The 19,807-nt window shown below is 39.2% G+C and overlaps 1 protein-coding gene across 2 annotated transcripts in view; it reads left to right on the top strand.

Annotated features, from left to right (window-relative positions):
- The window catches only part of ARHGAP18 (Rho GTPase activating protein 18), a 135,909-nt gene that overhangs the window by 113,803 nt on the left and 2,299 nt on the right, over positions 1-19,807 (top strand). For both annotated transcript variants that reach the window (XM_024247808.3, NM_001131730.1), the window contains 3 exon segments: positions 94-234; positions 15,356-15,480; positions 19,308-19,369. In XM_024247808.3, coding sequence (XP_024103576.2) covers positions 94-234; positions 15,356-15,480; positions 19,308-19,369 — 328 coding nt within the window.

The raw sequence follows: 19,807 nt of genomic DNA, 5'->3' as shown, positions 1-19,807 counted from the left end.
TTTTTGAAATTTAAAAAATACAATTTTTTTTTTTGTAGTTTAACATGGTGGCGTTTCTTTTTCCTCTCTAAGCTTAATTCCTTTTCTCTATAGATTCCCAAGTTTATTGTAAACCAAGTGAGGAAGCAAAACACGGAAAATCATAAAAAGGATAAAAGAGCCATGAAGAAATTGCTGAAGAAAATGGCTTATGACCGAGAAAAATACGAAAAGCAAGATAAGAGTACAAATGATGTAAGAAAATAGTGGAGATATGTATTTATTCAGATTTTAAGTATTTTTTTAATACCAAAATTTTTTATTTAATGTTTTCATAGTATGACTTTCTGCCACTTATTAGGCTGTGGTACTACTTGTAAGTGAAAGACATCAGTAACTGTCTTCCTACTACTGCTGCTAATAATCAGTATTGACAGTTGGTCAGGTGTTGCTGACTCAGCATGTGAGTTGTTAATGGGGAACAAAGGAAGATATCAAGACAAGACTGAACACACACACACACACCCCTACCCCACCTCTCCTGCAGAGACTATAGTCGCCTGCTGAATATATAATCTATAGTGAGTAAATAACCTCATGTGAACCACTGACATTTTTTTCTAAATTTTTCTCATCTGTAGAATGGGGAAAAATAACTAATCCAGATAGATAAACAGGTTAATGTTTGTGTTGTGCCTAGGATTATTCCTGGACTTTAATAAGTATTTGAAGGTTCTTAATTTGATCAGAATTTTGAGAGCTAAATTGGAAAGAAAAAAATCAAGGTGTTTCAAAAAAGAAATACCTAAATATCTGTCTTTATAAACTACTGTAAGAATATATTAAGAACTGGGTTTACAATAATAAAATATACATGGATGTACGTTTACGAAGTGAGTTACCAAAGCTGTAGCGTAAGATCATGAAATGAAAGGGTTTCTATTGTTCTATTTAAGTGAATCCACCTCCTCCCTACAACCACCACCGTTGAAGTTGTTCAGTTACATGCTGACATCTTGTGGAATAATGTGAAAATGCAGTTACCTGCCTTTGTCTGAATTTTCGGTTTTGGCCTGCTTATGGATCCAGTAATCATAAAAACAAAGTTTTTCTCTTAGATTTATTTATAGCTCTTACTCTTAAAAAATGATACTTTCTTGGCATTGTAAAACATTTTAAATCAAGTTTTAAATATCTTTAAAAACATAAAGAGAAGTTGTACCTATGCTTATTTTTTTTAGAAAGGCCTTGATATTATCCTAAAGGCTTTTAGAGAGCATTTTTTTGGCTTTTGGTTAACTTTAGAATGTTCTGTTACCTCTAAGACCATTGTAAATATGTGAATAAAATCTGTTTTGTAGCCCTTCTCTTTCATATTAAGTGACTTTTTAGTCTTGTCTTTTTATAGGGCATTTAGCCGTGATACTCTGAAGCTCAGGATCTACTTAAGGAAACATTTGGGGTGTACCTTTTTAATAATATTTAGAAAAACTGAAACGTTTACTTTTTGGAGATGGAATATTTTAGTAATCTTGTCATTTGTGGAAAAAAAAGCATTAACTTCTTTAGTTTGCACTTTGGCATAGTTAGACATGATCTGGTCTGAGAATGATCTCTGTACTATTTAAAAACTGTATTGTCATTTTAAAGCTTGGGATTTAAATATCGGTTTCATCACATATTAGCTGTAACTTTACCTCTTTGAGTTTTGTTTTGTTTTTTTTTTCCTTATGTGAAATTCAGTTACTCATCTAACAAAATGCTACTGCCACCTTGGTGCTAGGCCCCCACTTTATGTTAGGTGTTCCCAGGGAGTCAGGGAGCTGGGTGCTCACCCTCGATGAGCCAGGAGAAGGGATGTAGAAGGGATGTAGCTCAGAGGTATGTGATGGAAGCCTGACCAGGGTACCGTAATCTACAAAACAGGAAGTAAGCATGAGAGAGGCTCCACTGGGGAGTCAAGCTGAGATGTGAAAAATAAATCAGTGTTGTTCAGGTGTCACTAGAGAAGAGCCATCTAAGCTGCAGTGGAAGCTTTCTGACATCACAGCACATGGTAGAGGTCCATTTGGCCTGTCATTTTGGTAGAAAAATTCTAATCTCTAGCCTGGCCAAGACAGTGGAACCTCATCTCTGCTAAAAATATAAAAATTAGCTGGATGTGGTAGCGCACACCTGTAGTCCAGCTACTTGAGGAGCTAAGGCAGGAGAATCGCTTGAACCTGGGAGGCAGTGAGCCAAGATTGTGCCTCCGCACTCCAGTTTGGGTGACAGAGTGAGACTTCATCTCAAAAAAAAAAAAAATTCTAATCAGTATCCAAAATTTTTTTTAAAGAATTATGGCATTTTATTAGGGAGAGTAAATAGACACAGAAAGCAATTACAGAACAAGTAGAGGTGCAAGCTAAGTTCAAATACTGTGGATATGTGGTAAGTTACAAAGTAACAAGAGTTTTTTGCATGTTGCTTCCAACTGGCAACTGCCAGAATTCTAAAGCTAAAAGATTTAATGTGAAAGTTTGAACCATCATCTTAATGACAAATGGATGTTGGGGCATCCCTCATCTTTTGGCAGTAAGGGGCCTGCTTTCCAGCAGGGTAGCAGTTGCCTGGATTTGAGTAGGAGCCGTTCCTTTTGCATGGAACATGGACCATCTACTTTGCTGTCAGCCACGCCCCCTCCTTCATTCTGTCTGGTTGCTTTAGTTTCTTGACTCTCCTCCAAATCATTTAAATGTGCAATATGAAACTATAGGGCATGAAATTGCCTGGGGGTAGCTTTTTTCATTTGTTAAACAGTTACTTGATATGTGCCTACTGTGTGCCAGGAATTACTGGGTACTTGAAATATAAATTATTGGACAAAACACATAAAGATCACTGCTCTTCTAGAGCTTAAATTCTAAAAATAAAAGTAAATCTAGGAAGTAATTAATATAATGTGTTAGTATGTGATTTATCCTCCAAAAGTAATAAAAACAACAGAACAAGGGGAATTGGGAAGGAGATCCCCTGGCACTATGAAGTTGAGATAGTCTGGATATTATCCATTTAAGCAAAGACAAGAAGAAGGGCAGGGAGTTGAGCTGTGTGTATATCTCAGGAAACTCAGTCCAGGCAGAAAGAATAGTCTGTGAAAAAACCTTAAGACAGGAACTTACCTTAAGGAGTGAGTGTAGCTGGAGTGAAGCCAGCAGAGGGAACGGTAGTGTGAAGTGAGGTCAGAGGGGCAATGGGGCAAGATTGCATAGGGCCTTGTAGACAGACCACCATTAGAAATTCGGATTTACTCTGAGTGAAATGGGGGTTTGAAGCAAAGGCTTGAAAATCTATACTATGTTTTAAAATGATTCATTAGGCTGTTGTGTTGAGAATAGACTATAAGGAAGCAAAGAAGCAAAGAAAAATAGGGAGATCATTTGGGAGGTTCTTGTAATCCAGGTAAGAGATAATGGTGGTTCAGACCAGGGTATCAGCATTGGAAAGTGGACAAATGGTTGGATTCTGGATTTTGTTTTGAAGTTAGAGCCATTGAGATTTCCTGATGGAAATCATGTAGGAGAACAAAAGAGGTCAAAAATGACTCTGATTTTTGGCCTGAGAAATTGGAAGGATGGTATTGCTTTCAATTTCATGATTTCAATTTAGGACTTATTGAGTATGATGTCTACTGGACATTTAAGTGGGGGATATTTGAAATGTTTGGAGAGAAAATCAGGTCATACTAACTGGCCACTTAGGTGCATAGAGAGACGGGGCGGAGGGGAAGCAGGAGTGAGCCTCAAGAGAGATTGAGAGCAAAGTTTCTATTCTGTGCATGACAGGGAACTGCTGAAAGGTGAAGGAAAGATTTGAGGGAGTGTAAGATTGGAGGGTAGGTAGGAGATGGTAGGTAATTTCCTTGTTGATGGCAGTATATAAATTGGTAGAGTCCTTCCAGAGAACAGTGGCATGTGGCAAAGTCCTGAAAGCCATGCTCTTCACTGGACTCAGAAATTCCTCCAAAGAGAGTAATAGCATGAACGTGCAAATATTTATGGTTAAGTTCATTGCCATTTTCTTACACTGACCAAAATTAGAGATAATTCAAAAGAGTAGAGGTGGCTTGTTAAATACATTATGGCATATCTATACAGCGAAATACCATGAAAGTGTACAAATGTGTATCTTGACATTGGAGAGATTCGTGATATGTTACTATGTGAAAAAAGAAGTTACGAGTCAGTGAATGGTGTAGTGCTATATTTTTAGGGGGTAATAGCTATGATTTTAATGCTTTGCAGAGGTCAGACACAATGCTAAACATTTTACAAACATTGTCTCATGTAATATTTATGGTAGTCTAATTGGGGTGTATTATTGTCTAATTTTTTTCAGATGAGGAAAGTGAGAATTAGCAATCTTAAAGTTACCAAGGTTATCTAGATAGCAATTAGTGGAGCTGGAATTTGAAACCAAATCTATACGACTTTAAATCCATGGACTCTTCACCATTATCCTCTGTTTCTCCATAGATCACAGAAGGACTCTAAGAAGGATATACACCAAAACTCTGGGCTTATGGGTGGTAATACAATGAACATGGATTACTGCTGTTACAAAATATGTTTTATATTTAGTTCTTAAAATGGTCCTGGGCTAGAGCCAAGGCCCAGTTGAGAATCGAAAGAAGGTTAGAATGTGAGCCAATAGGAACCCTGCAAGATGTGGATACTGGTTGGATGTGAAGGTTGTGGAAGAAGAAGAGAATCTAGAATAACTTGCCAAATTTTGCCTTGGGTGACTTTAGCATCAAGCAAAAGGGGGACAGACTTAAAAGTGAGTTTTTGACACTTTGGGTTAACGTACCTGTGTGAGTCGGCTACAGGGGCCTGAATTTCAAGGAGCATCCAGCATTGGAGGCACACCTTTGGGATTAGCCTAGAGATTGTTGTTGAAGCCATAGAGTGGTTCATATTACACAAGGTGGATATATGGAGTAAGAAAATAAAGAGACAAAGAGAGATCTCTAGGGGATTCCACGATTTAAGTATGGGCCATTCAAGAAGAGCTGGTGAAGGAGGCTAGGAAATAATAGGAAGTAAGAGAAAGTTGAAGGATGTATATTTTCTCTGAAGCCAAGGCAGGAAGAGTAGAGTAAGTAAAAAGAGCTTGGTTAGTAGTGCCAAATGCTGCAGAGAGACTGAGTAAGGTTAACACTGGACAAAGGTTTTTGAATTTGAAGGTTAATTATTACTTTTCCCGAGGCATTGTCAATGATAATTTATGGAAAAAGCTAGATTGCCAGGGATTGGAGAGTGAAAGAGATTATAGATTATAAACATTCTTCAAGGTAATATTTTTAAGAGGCTTTGGCTCAGTGCAGTGGCATGCACCTGTAGTCCCAGCTACTTGGGAGGCTGAACAGGAGGATCACTTGAGCCCAGAGTTAGATGCCAGCCTGGGTAACACAGTGACACCCCTCTTAAAAAAATAATAGTTTCGTATGCTATTAAAGCTAACTGTTTATAATTGGGCATTTGTATTATTAAGACGTGCTAGACTACACTAGGTAATTAATAATTTGAGCCAGATTTTAAGATGTACTCAATTTACCTCATAAGGCAAATGTTTTTAGTGACTACAGCATACTGAGTGTTTGGTCCAAATGTAGATGTTCTTAAATACTAGTATGTCTCATCCATTAATTATACTAGGAAGAAACAGTTGGAGGAAAAATAAGAAAATTGTAGACCATTAATAATAATCATTTTCTGATAGCCTTTAACTTGTCGGGATTGATAACACACACATCTACACCCACACATACACCTCAGAAGTCATGTGGCCTGAGGATATAGCCCCAGCTCTGCCACGAGTGAGTGTGACAAGTCATTTTACCTCTGTGAGCTTCAGTGTCTTTTATAAAATGATAGGGTAGGATCAGGTTAATGGTGTTTAACCAGAAGTTCACAATAGAGGCATCTGTAATATTTAATTTTTTAAAGGTTTGTTCATTTTTGGAGATAAGGTCTTGCTTTGTCACCCAGGCTGAAGTGCAATGGTGCAATCATGGCTCATTGTAACCTCAAAGTTGCAGGCTCAAGGGAACCTCCCACCTCAGCCTCATGAGTAGGTGGGACTACAGGCATGCATCACCATGCCTGGTTAATTTTTAAACTATTTTGTAGAGACAGGGTCTTGCTATGTTGCACAGGCTGGTCTCGAACTCCTGGCATCAAGTGATCCTCCCTCCTCAGCCTCTCATACCTGGGATGACAGGTGTGAGCCACTGCACCTGGCCTGGTAATATTATTTTAGAACAAAACAAAAAGCAAACTGTGATTGGGTGACTTGATAGACCCACTGAGTCAGACTCTCCCAGGGCAGGACTTGGGCGTGTGTATTGTCTAAAAGCTGGAAGGGTAATTCCCTCTTCCTATTGGTGTGTTTGTGTGTGTGTATGCACATGTATATTTAATTTTATCATGAAACTTTTTTTAACACACACGAGTAGAAAGAATAGTACATGAGCCCCCCAAAACCTTTATCATCAACAATCGAACACATTTTTCTGATCTTGTTGCATCCTGTCTCCCACATGTTTTTTCCTTTTAGAATTTTAAAGGATATCTTATAATTACCTCAGATTGCATCTCTGCCTACTAAGAATGTGGGGGCAGCTTTGATGAACAATTGGTTATGATTTGTTGACTCATCCAGGCCTCAGGGTTATTGTGACTTAGGTTTGTATGATGTTTCTTCTGCCATTCAAGCTCACCTCTCAAAGGGAGGCTGTTCATTTATGAGAGTGAGGGTAAAGAGTGGCTCTATGAGATTCTGTCAAAAATGCCATGCTGCTCACCACATCTGACCTCATAGGTCAAGGAAACAAAAGGCTTTCTCTCATAGGGTTAATGTTAGTGTTAACTTGTGACATGCTAGTATCACACCCTTAATTTACCAGGGAGGAACTCAAGCTTTAGAGAGCTTATGTGACTTGCTGAAAGTTCCAGAATAATGTTGTCACATTTTAAAGTGTAGGGCTATGGATGTGAAAAAGAAATCTGTTGCTACCACTGGAAGAATCCTGGCATTGGCAGCAGTGCAGTGTAGATGCTGAGTTGTTTGTGGCCAGGGTTGCGTGCCTTTATGCACAACTCTCTTTAGAGTTGCATCTCTGATTTCATTTAACAGTTCTCGCTGCAAAGCATTGTTGCAGGTATTGTTTCAAGCATCTGCTTTAGGTCTGGAAATAGTGTCTGGATTTACTTGGGGACCCAAGTGGAAAATCAGATTACAATATCAAGCACAAAATCTTATTTCTTTTTATGACATTCCCTGATTTTTAATAGTGCATAAAAATACCACATTAAAAGAAAAAATATTAGAACTTATGTCATTGGAAATTAAATGCTTATTAACTATGGAAGTTATTTTAAGCCTTTCTTTAAAATCCTCTGAATCTGTGAGTTGGATAAAAGTTTAAGGCATTTGGATAACAAAGATCCAATTATAATTAGCACATAGTTCAAGATAGTAGTGAATTCCTTTTATATCACCACTTCCCAGTATTGTCAGTTCAGACTAGGGTGATGAATATACCATTTTAGTTTAAGATACCTTGCTAAAATGTCCTTGTTTAATTTTCTAAAATATGTGTTATATCTGGCCTTCTTTTTGAAAAAGCTGTATTTCCAATTTGCCCTTTTAAAGATAAAAAGGGTTTTCTGTAGCATAAAAAATGTCAGCTTTACATTTAAATTAGCTTTTAATGAAAAAGAAAGAGACCTCTTCTACGGGTCTGACATTAAATTTCTAATCTCTATAGTGCAAAAATATGAGCAATGCAGTGTTTTTATATACCTTATGAAAAAATGCTAAAATTGTTATTTAACCAGATAATAATAAAATCAGGTTTAGAAATATAAACTTTAGTTCAATATGTAAAACATGTGTAGACCATATAAGGTCATTTCCTCTATTTTAATAATCTTAGCATGCATAAGAAATTAACACTCTTGAAGTTGTAAAATCCTTTATGACTTTTCTTTGATGGTGTGTTAGTCAAATACTGCCCTTCTCCTGTCCTGTTGTACCTCACATAACTGCAGTTCACAAGCACACTCCTCCCCTGTCTCAATGGAAAAAAAAAAAAAAAAAAAGCAGGGGACAGAGTGACAATTTTAGATTAAAATGTGTGAAAGAGAAGGGTTATAAAGATCATACTGTGTACAGATTCAGTTATTATTATGGCTCAAGTTAAGAACAGACTGTTTGGCTTAACGATCAGGCATGTTGTGTCTTTTCAAAGCTTGGCAGCTCAATGTAATTAGTATACTAATAACTTCAGTATTCGATACAGCATGATTCTAGTACTTAATAGTGGTTGTCATACACCATTTAAATGATGGCTTTGGCATAATTTATTGTTTATCATCTTTGTAAATATCATTTGGCCTTCCTTGTCAAGATATCCAGCAAAAACTTCCCAGAAACAACGTTAACTCTTTAGCTTTACCATTGTATATACTGGTTAAACTCGTTTCTTCTTCAGAGATAAAGAGCATTGTATATCCATATTGAGTCAAACTCTCAATCTCTGTATTGTTGTAAGAATTTGGATGGGATGAATCACTACAGAAATAAACAAGCTGAGAAATGTTCATATCCCATAGACACACAAACCACACACACACTCTCTCTCCCTGCCGTAGAATACAGGTTCTCTAGTGGTCAGAGAATGTCACCCTAGGAAGGTTTAATGAAAATCATGTACCATTGTTGGTTTAATAAAATGCTTTCCAAGGATATTGATATTCCAGCTCTTTGTGAAATGAGTCAAAATGATTACAGTTTGTAGCTTGGGAAGGGCTCTTGCTGAGCTCAAAGGTGGCTTAACCTCATCCCCTGCTCATTGAGGGAAAGGGATGTGGGAAATGTTTTTATTTCATAGCCAGAAGGAATCTGTAGGAGAGTACTCATGCTGCTTCCCATCTTGGCAAAAACCAGCCTGTGTACCCCATAATATGTCAATTACCTAACATTACACATATACATGAAAACTCCCAATTGCCCCCAGAAGCTAGTATCTTGGGACTCTTCTATTAAAACTCTTAACTATCAGAAGGATCCTAGATTCCCAGGTCAGATGTAGTGCTTTCTGTGCAAGTCCTTTTACCACCCTGAACTCAACACCTCATTTCATAAGGAAGCATGACATGGTCATACTCCCCAAAGCTATGGTACCTGAGCTCATTTAGAAAGCATGGGCTTATGGTCATATTACTAGAAGCCTTCTTCGTGTGATGGTCAATATTGAATGTCAACTTGATTGGATTAAAGGATGCAAAGTATTGTTCCTGGGTGTGTCTGTGAGGGTGTTGCCAAAGGAGATTAACATTTGGGTCAGTGGACTGGGAGAGGCTTGGTGGGCACCATCTAATCAGCTGCCAGCATGGCTAGAATAAAAGTAGGCAGAAGAAAGTGGAAAGAACAGGTTTGCTGAGTCCTCTGGCCTTCATCTTTCTCCTGGCTGGATGCTTCCTGCTCTGGAACATTGGACTCCAAGTTCTTCAACGTTTGGACTCTTGGACTTACACCAATGGTTTACCAGGGGCTGTCTGACCTTCAGCCACAGACTGAAGGCTGCACTGTCAGCTTCCCCACTTTTGAGATTTTGGGAATCGGACTGGCTTCCTTGCTCCTCAGCTTGCAGACGGCCTATTGGGGGACTTCACCTTGTGATCGTGTGAGTCAATACTCCTTAAGAAACTCATCTATGCTATGAGTTCTGTCCTTTTAGAGAACCATGACTAATACAGATATTGGTACCGATAGAGTGGGTGGGGTGCTGCTATAAAGATACCTGAAAATGTGGAAGTGATTTTGGAACTGGGTAACAGGCAGAGGTTGGAACTGTTTGGAGGGCTCAGAAGAAGATAAGAAAATGTGAAAGAGTTTGGAACTAGAGACTTGGAGGGCTCAGAAGACAGGAAGATGTGGGAAAGTTTGGAACTTCCTAGAGACTCATTGAATGGCTTTGACCAAAATGCTGATAGTGTTATGGACAAAGAAGTCCATGCTGAGGTGGTCACAGATGGAGATGAGGAACTTGTTGGCAATTGGAATAAGGGTGATTCTTGCTATGCTTTAGCAAAGAAACTGGTGACTCTACCCTAGAGATCTGTGGAACTTTGAACTTGAGAGAGATGATTTAGGGTATCTGGTGGAAGAAATTTCTAAGCAGCAAGGCATTGAAGGGGAAGCAGAACATAAAAGTTTGGAAAATTTGCAGCCTGACAATGTGATAGAAAAGAAAAACCCATTTTCTGGGAAGAAGTTCAATCCCACTGCAGAAATTTGCATAAGTAACAAGGAGCTAAATGTTAATCACCAAGACAATGGGAAAAATGTCTCCAAGGCATGTCAGAGACCTTCAAGGCAGCCCTTCCCATCACAGTCAGAGAGGCCTAGGAGGGAGAACTGGTTTGCTGTGCCAGGCCCAGGGCCCCCCTGCTCTACACAGCCTCAGGGCATGGTGCCCTGAATCCCAGCTGCTTCAGCTCCAGCTATGGCTGAAAGGGGCCAAGGTACAGCTCGGGCCATTACTTCAGAGGGTGCAAACCCCAAGCCTAGCAAGTTTACATGTGGTGTTTAGTCTGTAGGTACCCAGAAGTCAAGAATTGAGTTTTGGGAACCTCCGCCTAGATTTTAGAGGATGTATAGAAATGCCTGAATGTCCGGAAATGCCTGGATGTCCAGGCAAAACTTGCTGCAGGGACAGAACCCTCATGGAGAACTGCTGCTAAGGCAGTGCAGAAGGGAGATGTGGGGTTGGAGCCCCCACACACAGTCCCCACTGGGACACTGCCTAGTGGAGCTATAAGAGGAGGGCCATTGTCCTTCAGACCCTAGGATGGTAGATCCACTGACAGCTGTTGCTATGTGCCTGGAAAGGCTGCAGACACTCAACACCAGCCTGTGAAAGCAGCCAGGAGGGGGGTCTGTACCCTGCAAAGCCACAGGGGCAGAGCTGCCCAAGGCTGTTAGAGCCTACCTCTTGTATCAGTATGACCTAAATGTGAGACATGGAGTCAAAGAAGATCATTTTAGAACTTTAAGATTTGGTTAGGCTGGGCATGGTGGCTCATGCCTGTTATCCCAGCACTCTGGGAGGCCAAGGCGGGTGGATCACTTGAGGTCAGGGATTCAAGACCAGCAGCCGACATGGTGAAACCCTCTCTCTACTAAAAATACAAAAATTAACTGGGCATGGTGGCACACACCTATAATCTCAGCTACTTGGGAGGATGAGGCAGGAGAATCGCTTGAACCCGGGAGGCAGAGGTTGCAGTGAGCTGAGATCACACCACTACACTCCAGCCTGGGTGATAAAGCAAGACTCCATTGCCAAAAAAAAAAAAAAAAGATTTGGTGACTTCCCTGTTGGATTTCGGACTTGCGTGGGGCCTGTAGCCACCTTGTTTTGGCCAATTTCTCCCATTTGGAATGGGTGCATTTGCTCAATGCCTGTACCCCCATTGTATCTGGGAAGTAACTAACTTGATTTTGATTTTGCAGGCTCATAGGTGGAAGAGACTTGCCTTGTCTCAGATGAGGCCTTGGACTTGGACTTTTGGGTAAATGCTGGAATGAGTTAAGACTTTGGGGGACTGTTGGAAAGGCATGATTATGTTTTGAAATGTGAGGACATGAGATTTTGGAAGGCTGGGGATGGAATGATATGGTTTGGCTGTGTCCCCACCCAAATCTTATCTTGAATTCTAGTTCCCATAATCCCCATGTGTTGTGGGGAGGTACCTGGTAGGAGGTAATTGAATCATGGGGGTGGTAACCCTTATGCTGCTGTTCTTGTGATAGTGAGTGAGTTCTCATGAGATCTGATGGTTTTATAAGGGGCTTTTCCCCCTTTGCTTGACATTTCTCTTTCCTGCTGTCCTGTGAAGAGGTGCCTTCTGCCATGATTGTAAGTTTCCTGGGGCCTCCCTAGCCATGAGGAACTATGAATCAATTAAACCTCTTTTCTTTATAAATTATCTAGTCTTGGGTATTTCTTCATAGCAGCATGAGAAGAGACTAATACATTCAGCTCTTCATGAGATGTGTTGGAGGGGAAAAGAGACTACATCCCCAGGCAGGTACATGCTAATGTTAGTAACTCTGGCTTTTCTCTTTGGCTCTCTACAGTGACTGAATTATCTCTTGTAACATACTTAATTCCTTTTCTCTGCTTTCTTTCCCTTCCTGTCTTTTCTTGGTAGTGGAGGGAATACCATATGGTAGATAGAGGCACCTTAACTTGTTTCTTTTAGACAGTGTTCCTAAGATGAGTTTTTGCCATTAAGGAAATACCCCTTGGCATACTTTCTTTTATTCTAGAGAAATTTTACTTTGTTGATGTTATCATTGTTAGTAAAAACAAACAAAAAATAAGTAATTTTGAATGGTTCATTTAATCAATAAACATTGATGGGTGGCTACAGATGTGAGTCAGATATGTGGCATACAACCAGAATACAGGTCATATAGTAGGACCCTTATGAAGGAGAGTCAGCGGAATTAAGAGATTCCTTTTGACTCTGTGGAGCATGGAAGTTCCATGGAGTTTGAGGTATTTGAGCTGAGCCTTGAAAATGGTTAGCAGAGAGATATTTGGGAGGGGGAGTAGAATGTACACAAAGATAGGAAAGCTTGGAGTGCTGATGGGCCTTTTTATCCAAACAGTAGAAGGTTCTACAAGAAATAGTGGGGGAAAAGGCAAGGAGCTGACTAAGATTGCCACATCCCTGAACTCTTTATGGTAATATATTATTTTCTGAATCATTTTGGTTTTGCAACTCATTTATTATGGACTTTCTATATAAAAACTTAATCCAGTCATCTTCACTTTAAATGTCAGTGTAGATTTGGCTGCCTTCTTGATATTCTAGGACTGGGTAAGATGTGATTATGGGAACAATTTCTGTCCCTGATAAACCTGTATATAAGGATATTTGACACTATGACTTAACCAGGATTTCCTAACTTTTAACCTCAATATAAAGCACATGGCTATCTGCAAACTCTAGCCTGCCGTTCAAGTCCCTCCACAAAACAATAGTAATAATAATAGTGATAAACTAACAGAATCCAAAATACCAATATTGTTGTGATTACTGAGTAGACAAGGTGGATTAGGGTTTTATGAGCACAGTCTCAGTGCTTCAGATGTTGCTATTACAATTTTCAGTCTAATGTTAAAGGTGTCCATGCCACTTATTATTTTCCACCTCCTATGAGGCAACAGGTAGGTGAGGCCATGCAAACAGGTTAAATGGCCATAGTGGGAAATACCCTAGAGTTCAAACCCAAGGGAGAAGTTCATGGAGTCGCTGAGTTGTATGTTACACCATTGATTTAATAACTGCTTTGTACCACATGAAATGCCCCATCCATTGCAAGAAGCAGCACGTGTTCCAAAGTGTTACAAGTGAAAATAAAGCCTGTCACAGAATCAAGGACAACGGGAAATTATACTTGTATCCTAGGGATGAGGTCAAGGTCATAGACTAAAGTATCAATAAGTCAAAAAACCAAGCCAAGGATTCAGGCTGGATAGAAAGATGAAGCAGGAATTGAGGGGTGTGGGCACAGGTTGGAATTGGGGGCTTGGAATTGGGAGGTTGGAATTAGTTGTCCTTCACAGATTGAGTTGAGCGTAATATGTCCTGCAAGAGAAGTTAGAGGAGGATGCTATAACTAAGGTTAGCCCAGCAAATTCATAAGTGTAAGGCCCTGGAAGGCTTTGTCCATTTTTGTTCAGGTTTGGAGTAATGTGTTCTGTGGCCCTTCACTGATTGGTCAGAGGAAGGAGGCAGGTGGGGCACCACCCACTCTGCAGCAGGATTTCTGAGGTTGATGGTCAGGTCCTTTGTGATACCTTTGCAGGTCTAGCTGTTGTTTGCAGTCCGTGGCCTTCCACAATCCCATACTCACTGTACAGTCTTATACCGTGTTGCTTCTTTTCCTTGTTATTCACACACTAAATCTCTGATATTACTGAGAAGCAGTATTAAATCTTTTAGGGTACCTACATTTTTACAGAGCCTGATTCTAAAGGTATATTATTTTTGTTGAACTTTGAAAGAAATCAAATTAATGGCATCTGTTGTATATCTCTGCTCGACGTTTATTTTATTTTATTTTTATTTATTTATTTATTTTTTGAGATGGAGTCTCACTCTGTCTCCCAGGCTGGAGTGCATCTCAGCTCACTGCAACCTCTGCCTCCTGGGTTCAAGCAATTCTCCTACCTCAGCCTCCCAAGTAGCTGGGATTACAGGTGGGCGCCACCACACCCAGCTAATTTTTGTATTTTTAGTAGAAACAGGGTTTCGCCATGCTGGCCAGGCTAGTCTCAAACTCCTGAGATGTTTGTTTTTTAAAAAAACAATTCAAGACCATGTACATTAAAAAAAAAAAAAAGGACATGATATTGTGGGCACAAAATTATGCAGTAAAGGACTTGTTTCTTATTTATTACTGGGTAAGTAAACCTAGTACAATATCTGGTACTCAGTAGATGCTTAATAAATTTTGGTTCAATTGAACAGGGTATTTGTATTATTTAAAGCATTATCTTTTGAACATGATTTGTGCGTGCTGTTTATTCTAAGGTCTAAGTCATAATGGTTATAAATAATAGTATTTATTTTAGCAAAACCATTTAGGAATTAATTAAGCCTGATATTTCTAATGCTATAGCTGACATTTTGGTATTACAAACCTCATAAACTTTCAATGGTATCCTCGAATCCATAAAATGTTTTTCACATCCATGGGCAAAAGATTTAGAAGGGGGTCATCGTAAGTTCAAAGTGTATAGCCAAAAAGCATGAGCTCATTAACCAAATGGGGGACAGACATAATATAAATAGAAAAGTGTGTTTCCTTTTTATAAAACATTCAGAGACAAAAAAATTTTGTGAAATTTTGTGAATGTCCTGGAAGATTTTTCAAATGCACATACTGCAATAGCACACAAAGTAACTTCTTTCTGATTCAATTTCATAAATTGCTACATGAAGAAGCACCCTCTAGTAGATAATACTCAGAAATCAGCACTTAATATGGCAGTAATGGTTATTGCTGTCATTCTTTACATCTTTAAAAATAATTAAGCATTACTGCACAGGCATTATAAAGTTCCCCTATCACCATTAAGAGGATATTTGAGGTTTGATGTAATTTGGCAAATTACATTATACAGTAGTTAAGGTTTTTATGTAGTGAAGTAAAATGCGTAGTAGTTAAGCATACTTACTATATAATGCATTGTGGAGTTACACATTCCAGCTGCTGCCAGCTTTGTTCCAGTGTCATTATTGCTTTGCAGGCTGACGTTCCTCAGGGAGTGATTCGAGTGCAAGCTCCCCATCTTTCGAAAGTTTCCATGGCAATACAGCTAACTGAAGAACTAAAAGCCAGTGATGTACTTGCCAGGTTTCTCAGCCAAGAAAGGTAGAGGCCTGTTTTGTGTTAATTGTTCCATGGCATAAGTCACTTGCTCTCTCTCTCGCCTTCGCTTCTTCTTTTTTTTTTTTTTTTTTAAATTGTGGGGTAGTATGAAATGCTTAAAAATATTGTCTTCCCAGCAGAAGAGAACAGCAGACTTAACCATTAGACTGTTGGAATGAGTTTAGTTCATTTGATGTGGCTTGTGTTCAGATTGAGCCTGATTCAAGCAGGATTTCTGAGTGTTCCTTCACTGGGCCTGTGATGGGCTTGCCAAGCGAGACCACTCAATATTCTTTCCAGGATATGTTGATTGGAGGTTAATTACTGTTTGTAGGCTGTAAGGAAAATTACTAATTAGGATGCAGTGGCATTAAAATAAAGAAAAGACACAACTTTTTCTATGAAATATAATGGATTTCAAAATGGTCAAATTTAAAAACAAACCATAAAGAATTGAAAGAGGAAAACCAGGCCTTTGAGCGCTGAAGTCTCAAAGGGAGAACATACCATCCTCATTAAGGACAACAGGCCCTTCATCTATATTTTGGGGTTGATGGGGCAGGGAGAGTCATTTGAAAGCTGCTAGTATCCCTTTCACTATATTAGAGTATGCCCTTTCCAGAACACTTTGCAGTGTCTTTTCTTATATTTTAGAGATTCTAACAAGTATATTGTATTTTCAGGTTTTGCCATTTGAATTCTTTCTTTTAGCTGAAGTCATGTTTTCATGCCTCCTCTAGCCTCACTTTCAGTCACTGAAATAAACTAAATGTTTAAAAACAGAGGGACATCCAGGGCATTGGCATCTCAGTTTACGAATACTCTGTCTTGGTCTTTCATTGAATTTAATCTCCTCATTCTAACATTTGGGGGCTTCAATCAAGCTTTCTGCTAAAGCACAGGGCCTTAAACAGAACAGAAACATATTAAATACTTCTAGTACCATAATTGGAAGGGGAGATATAAACATATATTTTAAAGTACCTTCCCTTAGGGTTTATAAATTGGGAGAAAGGATAAATCTGTGCAGCTAACAGATGGTGATGAAATGAGAGAGAGGCTTATTGGTAATATCTAGGCTTCAATAAGCCAGCGTAAACTTCCCTCAGAACAGCACTCTGAAGTAAGTGCTATTATTACATCTGCTTCACTGATAAGAAAACAGAGATTTACAAGGTCACACATTTTTCATAGGTGGTAGAGCTGGAATTCTAAGTCTGTGGTTTCCCTCCAAAGGTAGTCCCTTAACCATTCTCCACAATGGCTGGAGGATCTACAGAGCATCATAGATCTGGGAACCACTAGTGCAGAGACAGAGTAGATGGGTTTTTGGGGATTATGTCCTGAGGGCAGTTGGAAGATCTCAGATGTCTTTGCTCCCTATAGCGTCTTGCAGGTTCTGCAAAGTCAATCCACATCCTCTCTGCTCCCTACCTTGACTTAGTAGATACTAACTTTTGCCATTCTTCCCACCAGCCATGCTTTCATTCTCTCCCAGAACGTGTACCTGAAGACCTGGCGAGACTTCAGATATAAGCAGCTCTTTCCAGCCAGACACAGTTAATTTACATTTACTTTCAGGACCCAAGTGCTCAATTTAGTCTGTACTTTTGTTCCTCTACTTGCTAATAATATGAGACTATGAAGCTGTACCCCACATTCAACTGTGACTTTCATATTTAAGGTATAGCATGAAAACAATCATAGTTATATTGTTATAGAAAGCACCAGCTTGTGACAACTATCCTCTGACAAATTTGGATTTTCTGCTTGTTGTGTTTGTATTAAATAAGCATTTGCTACCCCCGGAGCAGGGTATCTTCTTCCCGCTCTTCCTCCTATTCCTTCTCCACCTAGGTGGAAGTCTGGTAAACTTCTCCATTTACCTCACTTCTGCCCCCAGTCCTCAGCCCCTTTCCTTATGCTTGGGGATGCAATCTGGATTTCAAAGCTATTTCTGTTTCACCTTCAGCTAGTTTTTATCATCTCTTTAAGTATCAAGTTCCTCATTTATAAGAATGGACCGGAATAGCATCTAGTATTGTAATTAACTAGGAAAATGACCATGCAGCATATAGCACTGTCTGTCTAGGCCACATAGTAAGTGAAATTCTCAGTAAATGTTGATATATTTCTTCCGCCACATTCCTGTGCTTCTTCCATTTGTATTCCACCTGTGTTGGGGCAGGTAGAAACTATATCTTTCCATTCTCTTTCTCCCCCACCTCCTCAACTGAAGCCAATGGATACATGAATGACATACAATAATAGGTATAATCGCACATTCATTCGTTCTTTGGTAAAGGATTGTTGCCTTTAATGATGAATTTGTTGATTAGCATTATGCAAAAATCTGAATATACCAGGAAATCTAGTTCCTGTTTCTTTAAAGTGGAACACAGGTACTTGAGAATCAGTCTGAGAGCAATATCTAACTAGATGTTTTTCTTTAAATCAAGTCTCCTGAAACATTCAATTTGGTTTTCACAGAAACAGTGACTCTTTTTAGACCCATAGTTGATTGTGTTATGTACTAGATTAAAAACAAAAATAATAATGATTAAATTATTTAATTTAAAAGATAAAACTACACCGTAATTGGAAACAAAGTGGATCAGATGCAGTGCAGCAGGTGGAACATAGCGTGAGGGCCCAGAGAGCCCTGAGTGTCCAGTGTGCCAGGGACACAGGGCAGGGAGAGAAAGGAGGAGAACCAGATGAGCCATTCCATGGGTGGTGAGGAGTGCTGCTGCTGTACCATGCTCTTCCTAATGGCTTGAATACAAGTCAGACCTGATTTTCTCGTCTCAGTTCCAGAGAGTGTGTCTTCAGGGCCTTATCTCAGTGGTCCACTAACCTTGCCATGCTTCAGAATCCACTATAGAGCATTTGAAAAGCAGTTTCTTAGGCTTTATCCTAGACCAGTTAAATCTGAGTTTTTAGAGCTCTCAATCTGAATTTTTAGCAGGTTTCTCAGGTAATTCTTTTACAGAAAGATACTGACATAATTTGCTTCCACTCTGAGGGTCTGTGCTGCCCTCATTTGCACAACTGACAGAGGAGCATGGCTTATTCTTTTTCTTTTTGGAGACAGGATCTCATTCTGTCACCCAGGCTGGAGTGCAGTGGCACAGTCTCAGCTCACTGCAACATCCATCTCCTGGGCTCAAGCAGTCCTCCCACCTCAGCCTCCCGAGTAGCTAGGATCACAGGCACTCGCCACCATGCACGGCTAAATTTTTTGTATTTTGGGTAGAAACGGGGTTTTGCCATGTTGCTCAGACTGGGCTCAAGCCATCTACCTGCTTTGGCCTCCCAAAGTGCTGGGATTACAGGCATGAGCCTTCACACCCAGCTAGAAGCATGTCTTATTCTTTACATGCATCTTGCACACTACTGGAGTTGTCAGCACAGCAAACCCATGATAAATACTTATTGAATAAGCATAATGTGAAAACTAAGGTGGAAACATTTAATAGTTTTATGAGGACCATTTTGGCTTGTATACAAAGTGGATAATCATATTAATAATTTGATTGGCAGCTGAAATGTTACATTAACTTTTCTTTTGAATATTACAAATTTAGATACTGATTTACTATTTTGCCTTCAGATGTATAATTCCATTTGTTTATTTTAATTTACAGGTGTGACACTTTTATTACCTATTGGGTACATTTAACAGATGGGAAAATACAAACATGTAGATAATCACAGTGTATCTAAGTTATGAATTTTCCATACCAGCCAGAATTCCCCAAGCACATTAAAGTGATTTACTTGCAAGCTGTTTGATGATACAACTAATCCATTTGTTTTGTCCCTCATAGTGGGATTGCCCAGACTCTCAAGAAAGGAGAAGTTTTTTTGTATGAAATTGGAGGAAATATTGGTAAGCACGTTTTTTTCTCTTTGAATTTCATTTGCTGTTTTGATAGTGCCAGTGGTTATTATTTATGTCTTTGGAGGAAGAACAGGAAATTAGAAGTAAAATATACCATGCTTTAGATAAGTTGCTGAATATTGTGGATTTCTTTAATGGTTTGACCTTTCTCTTCAGGCTCTGTTTGAGCTCCTGTACAAATGCCCATCTATGTTCAATTTCAGCAAAGGCAAGTTCCCTATACAGTAAGAATAACTCCTGGAATGGTTAATGATGCAAGTTTTTCAAAACTCTCTTCTTTTTAATATACTCATGTCACATAGTAAAGGAAGTAGCTGAGCTTATATAAGGCTAAGATAACACTTTATTATAGTACAGTATTAGATATTTTTAGTAAAAGCAGATTTACTTTTGCCATAGTTGATTTCCTGCTAAATTTTATACACA

This window comes from Pongo abelii, chromosome 5, assembly GCF_028885655.2.
Source record: "Pongo abelii isolate AG06213 chromosome 5, NHGRI_mPonAbe1-v2.0_pri, whole genome shotgun sequence".
Taxonomy (NCBI): Eukaryota; Metazoa; Chordata; class Mammalia; order Primates; family Hominidae; genus Pongo; species Pongo abelii.
This window is presented reverse-complemented; position numbering and strand designations above follow the sequence as displayed.